We start from the raw sequence: 7392 nt of genomic DNA, 5'->3' as shown, positions 1-7392 counted from the left end.
ACTAAGAGGAACAAAGAGAAACAGGAAGAGTGAAAGAGAGAGAGAGGGAGAGAGTGTGAGAGGAGAGAGAGAGGGAGAGGGAGGGATAAAGAGAGGGAGGTGAGCGTGCAAAACAAGAGATAAAATGAGAAATTGTGAGAGTGGGGGAAAGAAAGAGAGGGAAAGAAAGAAATCCAAAGAGAAATAGGAAGAGAGAAAGAGATGACAGAAATGAGAAGGAGAGAATGAGAGAAGGGGAAAGCAAGAGAGAGGGAGAGAGAAAGAGAGAAAACCGAGAGAAAAGGAAAAACGGAAGAGAGAACAAAAGAAGGTTAAAAAACACAGAGAAAGAGGGACAAAGAGGAACAAAGAGAGACAGTGAGAGTGAAAGTGAGAGATAGAGAGTGAGAGGAAAAGGGAGGAAGAGAAAGAAAGAGAGAGCCAGAAAGAGAGAGAGAGAGAAAGAAATACAAGTGCAGCGTTTGTGAGAGACACTTGGCTTCTCCGAGCGTTGTCTCGCGGGCCGGATTCAATCCCATAGCGGGCCTGATCCAACCGGCGAGCCGCCTGTTTGACACCTCTGTCCTAAAACATGGTAAAAGATTGGAGAAGGTATGTGGCAAGTAAACGTGATGTGGAAATTTAAGGCCATTATAAGTGTTATTATAGATGAGGAGAGATGAAGCAAGTGAATGAATGATTTGTGAGATGTGTTGAGTGATTTCCCGCATACTCATAACGAGGACCGTGATGGCAATAGCTGGGTATTTTCTTCCCCCGCCAAAATAAGAGCCCTGCATCACTGCCACCTTATTTGGACTTGGTTTGGAGCTGCACTTAAATTGTTAAATAAAAACAGTGGTCTTTATGTTGTGGATTCATTTTATTGGATATGTCCTTCCTTCCTTCCTTCCTTTCCTCCTTCCTTCCTTCCTTCCTTCCTTCCTTCCTTTCTTTCTTCCTTCTTTTCTTACATCTGTTCTTCCTTACATCTGTTCTTCCTTCCTTTCTTCCTTCCTTTTTTCCTTCCTTCCTTCCTTCCGAACATCCACTATTCCTTTCTTCCTTTTATCTGTTCTTCCTTTCTGCTTTCGTTACCTACTCCTTTTTTCCTTTCTTTTGCCCTTCCTTCCTTCCTTCCTTCCTTACATGTGTTCTTCCTTTCTACCTTACATCTGTTCTTCCTTTCTTCCTTCTTGTTATCATTTTTTCCTTCCTCCTTTCCTCCCTTCCTTGTTCCTTCCTTCTTTACATCTGTTCTTCCTTATATCTGTTCTTCCTTCCTTCCTTCCCTACTTCCTTCCTTCTTTTCTCTCTTTCTTTCTTTCTTCCTTCCTTCCTTCCTAACATGTGCTCTTCCTTTCTTCCTTACATCTGTTCTTCCTTTCTGCCTTTGTTACCTACTCCTTCCTTCCTTTTTTCCTTCTTTCATTCTTTCCTTTCTTTTTTCCTTTCTTCCTTCCTTCATTCCTTCCTTTCTTCCTTCTTTTCTTACATCTGTTCTTCCTTACATCTGTTCTTTCTTCCTTCCTTTTTTCCTTCCGAACATCCACTATTCCTTTCTTCCTTTTATCTGTTCTTCCTTTCTGCTTTTGTTACCTACTCCTTCTTTCCTTTTTTCCTTTCTTTTGCCCTTCCTTCCTTCCTTCCTTACATGTGTTCTTCCTTTCTACCTTACATCTGTTCTTCCTTTCTTCCTTCTTGTTATCATTTTTTCCTTCCTCCTTTCCTCCCTTCCTTGTTCCTTCCTTCTTTACATCTGTTCTTCCTTATATCTGTTCTTCCTTCCTTCCCTACTTCCTTCCTTCTTTTCTCTCTTTCTTTCTTTCTTCCTTCCTTCCTTCCTAACATGTGCTCTTCCTTTCTTCCTTACATCTGTTCTTCCTTTCTGCCTTTGTTACCTACTCCTTCCTTCCTTTTTTCCTTCTTTCATTCTTTCCTTTCTTTTTTCCTTTCTTCCTTCCTTCATTACATCTGTTCTTCCTTTCTACCTTACATCTGTTCTTCCTTTCTTCCTTCCTGCCTTCCTTCCTTCCTTTTGTCCCCCCCTCAATTCCTTTGTCCCTTCCTTCTTTCTTTCCTTCCTTACTTACATCTGCTCTTCCTTTCTACCTTACATCTGTTCTTCCTTTCTGCCTTTGTTACCTCATCTCATCAGCCGTACCGCTTATCCTTATTAGGGTCGCGGGGGGGCTGGAGCCCATCCCAGCCATCTCCGGGCAGTGGGCAGGGGACACCCTAAACTGGTTGCCAGCCAATCGCAGGGCACACAGGGACAGACAACTCATTCGCTCATTCACACCTAGGGACAATTTGGACCGGCCAATTCACCTGAAATGCATGTTTTTGGAACGTGGGAGGAAACCGGAGTGCCCGGAGGAAACCCACGCAAGCACGGGGAGAACATACAAACTCCGCACAGGAAGTCTGGAGCTGGATTTGAACCCACGACAGGTTCCCATGACATGTACTGTGCCGCACCTTTGTTACCTACTTTTTCCTTTTTTCCTTCTTTTCTTTCTTTTTTCTTCCTTCCTTCCTTACATCTGTTCTACCTTTCTACCTTACTTCTGTTCTTCCTTTCTGCCTTCCTTCCTTCCTCCCCCCTCAGTTCCTTTGTTCCTTCTTTCTTTCCTTCTTTACTTACATCTGTTCTTCCTTTCTTCCTTCCTGCCTTCCTTCCTAACATCTGTTCTTCCTTTCTGCCTTCGTTACCTACTCCTTCCTTCCTTCTTTCCTTCTTTCCTTTCTTTTTTCTTCCTTCCTTCCTTACATCTGTTCTACCTTTCTACCTTACATCTGTTCTTCCTTCCTTTCTGCCTTCCTTCCTTCCCTCCATCCTTCTTTCTGACCCCTCCCCTCTCAGCATCAGCACCCACCTCCTCTGCAGCATCTCGTGCACGCTTTACGTGCCTTGTCATCACGCACTGGGGCAGGTTCAGGCTTGCACTTAGTAGCACGAAGCTTTCGTAGCCCGGAGGCGGATCCACGCAGGAAAACACAAACAAATATTTGAAGACGGCGACTTGAGGAGGGCGATTTGAAGCAGGACGTCTTGATATAGATGCAGTTTGTGAACAGTGGAAGAGGGCGCTGCGAGCGAATGTGCAAGGTAGTTTACACGCGAGTGAACTGGATGCCCGCGTGACTGCAGGGAAAGCGGCTGAACGCCAGGCGGACTTGACACCAGTTAGGTGGAGCTTCCCTACAATGGTGCAATTTCCAAATCGATGCGAGGTGATTCATTAGGTGAGAGAGATTGCCCATTTTCCTCTCGCTGCATGTTCCGAACAAGAAGGGGGATGCTCTGCCATGGAAAAGAACAACACACGCGTGCACGCGCATGGCCCGCACGCTGAGAGAGAATTGAGTCTGTCTTCCCGTCTTTCTTATTTTGGGAGATGTTGGACCACGGGCCGCCTTGCCGCAATGCCGCTGGTGAGAAAGGAACGATGGTAGAGTTAAAAAAGGAGAAATAAGCCAGCAAAAAGCGTCAATATCATACCTGTCAACCTCCAGGGCTCCATGCCCTTACAAACTGTCGTATTTCCCCTTACAAAATACAAAATAATCTTACACCATATTTTTTTCCAAACGTGTTTATTTATGTAGTTTAACATGTTATATTGTACACGTGTTTCGTTATATCATATATATTGTTAATGAACATTTTGTTGTGAGATCCTGAGTCGCTCGAATGAATGAGGTTTATTATAAAAAAAGTTCAAAAATTAAGTCGCTTGGACGTTTACTGTAGAAGGAAAAAATAGTGCAAATATAATTAAGTAGAATTTTCTTATTCAAATTATGAATTCATTTTCTGCATTAAATTATTGTTAGTAATATACAGATTAAAGGGATAACCACAGACCTGTCTTTTTTCATTTTCTTCCTTTATACTTCCTTTTTTTCTTAACTTCTTTATACAACATAGTAATTCGTAATATGATGGATCAAGGCAAGTGAGCCGCTTGAGAGCCGGCTCTCTTGAATGAGTTGAGCCGAAAAAGCCGGTGCTCTAAAAAGAGACGGACTTCCTTTCACTACGTAACTACCACATGAAATCCGAGGTTGCAGACGCATGCGCACAGTAGCATCAAACCGCTCGCTTCGTTTGCAACGAAAACAAGCGATACCGAGATAGAGGCTACCGCGGCGAACTCGTTTGACCTGATTGATTTGCCGTTTCGTGATAGTCGATGTTTACCGGATGGTACCCATAATTGACAAATTTGCGTTTTTCCATACGGATTTTCTTGTACGCCGTACACGTCTTAAAATGCATAATAAACATACTTTTTGCGGCAAAAACGTACAGGTTGACAGGTATGCAATATGAGCGAGGGGAGTCGTGTTGCAAGAGGAGCTGCCGTGAGCTGTATTGACTTCTACAGTCATGGCTGAAACTGTCAAAGGAGCCTGCTGTTTGTGCATCCCATTCTCAACTTTCTGCTGACCAGGCTGAGAATTGAACTTTGCCCAAAGAAGTACAGATCAAATCCAAACCCGCAACGCCTCCATCATGCCCTCACCGTCAGACTCTAGCAGCGTGGCGTCTGGCTCGGGGTCAAGGGGTTGGTCGGACAGCCGTCGGGGCATATCCGGTCGTGGCCCCGGAGGGGCCAGGTTGCTCCTCTATTTGGGCCTCTGCCACTTAAGTCTGGGGGCTATGGTCTTGGCCTTCTCCTTCACCAGCATGGCCTTCACATCTTCTGCTCGCGTGAGGCAGTCCTGTCCCTTCTGGGCTGGATTCTTTGTAAGTATGAAGCATTATAAACTAAAAGTTGAAATTAGAATGTAGGCTGCCCTAAATAATTAATTGTGGAAAATAAAGTTTATAGCTTAGTAGACACTCAAAATAAGGAGAGAAGACATCAATGGATCTTTAACTTGCAAGGAGAATTGAAAAGGACCATCCCCTCAAATAAGAAATTCTGTCCTGTTCCAGAATCTCTCAACTGGGTTTTTACTTTTTATTATATTTCCTAGGTTACAAAAAGCAGGTCTGCCCTAAAAGGTGTGGATATCAATGAACAGCCACATTATTGGCTAATAATATTAATAGTAATATCGATGCATCAGATTTTTTTAAGACACATTTTTAATTTCCTCTTCTTTATTCAAATATTGCAGTTTTAGACAGATAGAAAAATACTGTAAAATAGCAGAATATTCTATAGTATAAAACAATAAATAAGTCCAAGTGTTTGTCAAATAAGTTAACAATAAAGATAAATGCATACAAATCTATGCTATACTCCTGCAAATATTTATGATACTTTTCACTTTCCTCATGTTGAGGTTTTTAGGTTTTTCCTTGCCATCATGTAGGTTTTAGATCAGGGGATGGTGTGCTAAGAGTATGTGGTCTGTGCAGCCCTTTGAGACTTTTTGTGATTAAGGGATATACAAATAAACATGACTTGACTTGACTATTGTTCTCTAGTTCTGCCATACTTAACATATTGTGCAGAAGTCTGGGGCAATCATTACAAAAGTTCACTACAGCCCCTTTTTATCCTTCAAAAACGTGCAATAAGAACCATTCACAGGGTAGGATATCGGGATCATACTAATATTTTATTCCTGCAGTCCAAATTATTAAAATTGGATGATTTAGTAAAATATTTTACTTCACAACTGCTATTTAAGGTCAACAAAAACATAGTGCCAGAAAACATCCAAGAATTATTTATTCGGAAAGAGGGAAATTATAATTTAAGGGGCTGTAGTAAATTCATAATCCCAAAGGTGAGAACCACCAGGAAAAGTATGTGTGTGTCTGTGTGTGGAGTCAAACCTTGGAACAATTTACAAGACGAGATCAAACAATGTCCAACTATTCATGTGTTCAAATTTAAATACAAAAAAACATTACTGGCAAAATTGTCACGAGGTGGAAGGGGTGACCGGACCAGAACGGAGGCAGGAGGCAGGAAGGGAGAACTCAATTGTGTACGATCAAAGCTTTTATTTACCAAAATCAAAGTTGTCCAAAAACTCCGGGACAAAACAGAACAAAAACATTCTTACACTCAGAATGGTCAGGTACAGGTTTCCTCCGACTTAAACTAAACAGGACAAGGCATAACAGAACAGAAAAGGTGTAATGAGCCAACACCCGCAATACCCACCACCCAACCTTAAATAGCAGCCACGCAATTAGCTGATCTGCTTCAGCTGGTGACCAGGGGGCGGGGCAGACCGGTCGCCACGACGACCATGTGAGAAATACAAGGATGAAGAAAATGGGATATGAGTGAGATTGGAAATTCTGCGTTTAAAACTATGGTTAACTTGTTGTTATTGTTGCTATTATTATATCAGAACTGTTATTATTGATATTGTTGTAATTATCATTGGTCTCACAATGATATTTAGTGACTAGTAGCATTATAACGTTAATAGATGGGACTACGATGATTAGTGTATAAGATTTGTGACTATTGTTATTGATATCTGACCAATGTAATATGTATATCCATGAGATTTTGTTATATTTAGACACAAAAGAGGAGCTATCTGGCAACTGTAATTAATAGGGAAGATGAAAGGTAGGGAAAATAAGCGTCTGTTTCTTACTACGCCTTTTCAAACATGTTGTGTTAACGTTATTTTTGTTGTTGGGACATTGTTTTTGTCCTGTTTTTATCTTATAATGTTCGAAATAAAGTTTTCATTCATTCATAGTGACAATCATGGAAACAGGGCATAGAAGTAGCCATAACAAACAACAGTATAGTTGTCAGTAGACAAAATCAAGGGCATAGTTTTGGCATTGACGTAGAATACGTGTCCCCACCAATATCAAGGAATCATCTTTTTTTTCCCCCTCCAATATTCAGATTCAGATTCAGAAATACGTTATTGTCATTCTTGTACACATGTATACAGAACGAAATGTCGATACATCTGACCCGCACAGTTTCCTTGAATGTGCAGATATAAATATGTAGTATTGAGTTGGAGTATTGAAAATACTAAATAATATACTAAATAATTATAGCTATGAGTACTATACAGTAGTGCAAACAGTGCAAGAGGAGCAGCTGAACAGATGTGCAAAGTGGGCAGTCAGGTAAACAAGTCACTATATTATGTGATCCCTTAAAAAAATCCCCACCAATGCGAAGGCCAAACATAAGCTGTTGGTGAAAAAAAAGTTAGTTTTTATTTATTTATTTTTTCAAATCAAACGTTTGCTTTATTCCGATTTCGAAATCTTCGTTCAGTTCATTTGGCAATTTGCATACTCGGCAGCCAATCAGAAGCCTACATCGAATAACTTTGTGCTTCCGGATTTTCCCGAGCGTTATAAGGTCGTGGATTTGCATATCCTTTTCCAAAGTAGATGCAGAGAACACAATAAAAAATGAGAAGTGGTTTAGGAATCAAGCCAAAACCTCAGTCCCA

General features: G+C 41.2%; 1 protein-coding gene across 3 annotated transcripts in view; it reads left to right on the top strand.

The window, feature by feature from the left end:
- Window positions 1–2907: 2907 nt before the first annotated feature.
- Window positions 2908–7392, top strand: part of entrep3 (endosomal transmembrane epsin interactor 3) — a 47705-nt gene continuing 43220 nt past the window's right edge. For all 3 annotated transcript variants that reach the window (XM_088327414.1, XM_088327413.1, XM_088327412.1), the window contains exon 1: window positions 2908–4735. In XM_088327414.1, coding sequence (XP_088183540.1) covers window positions 4502–4735 — 234 coding nt within the window. In that variant the 5' untranslated portion in view covers window positions 2908–4501. The remainder of the gene's footprint in view (window positions 4736–7392) is intronic.

Source organism: Urocampus carinirostris, chromosome 2 (assembly GCF_059441175.1).
Source record: "Urocampus carinirostris isolate Australia breed hairy pipefish chromosome 2, RoL_Ucar_1.0, whole genome shotgun sequence".
NCBI classification, from domain to species: domain Eukaryota; kingdom Metazoa; phylum Chordata; class Actinopteri; order Syngnathiformes; family Syngnathidae; genus Urocampus; species Urocampus carinirostris.
The sequence above is the reverse complement of the archived record's forward strand: the minus strand, read 5'-3'. Positions and strand labels throughout refer to the sequence as shown.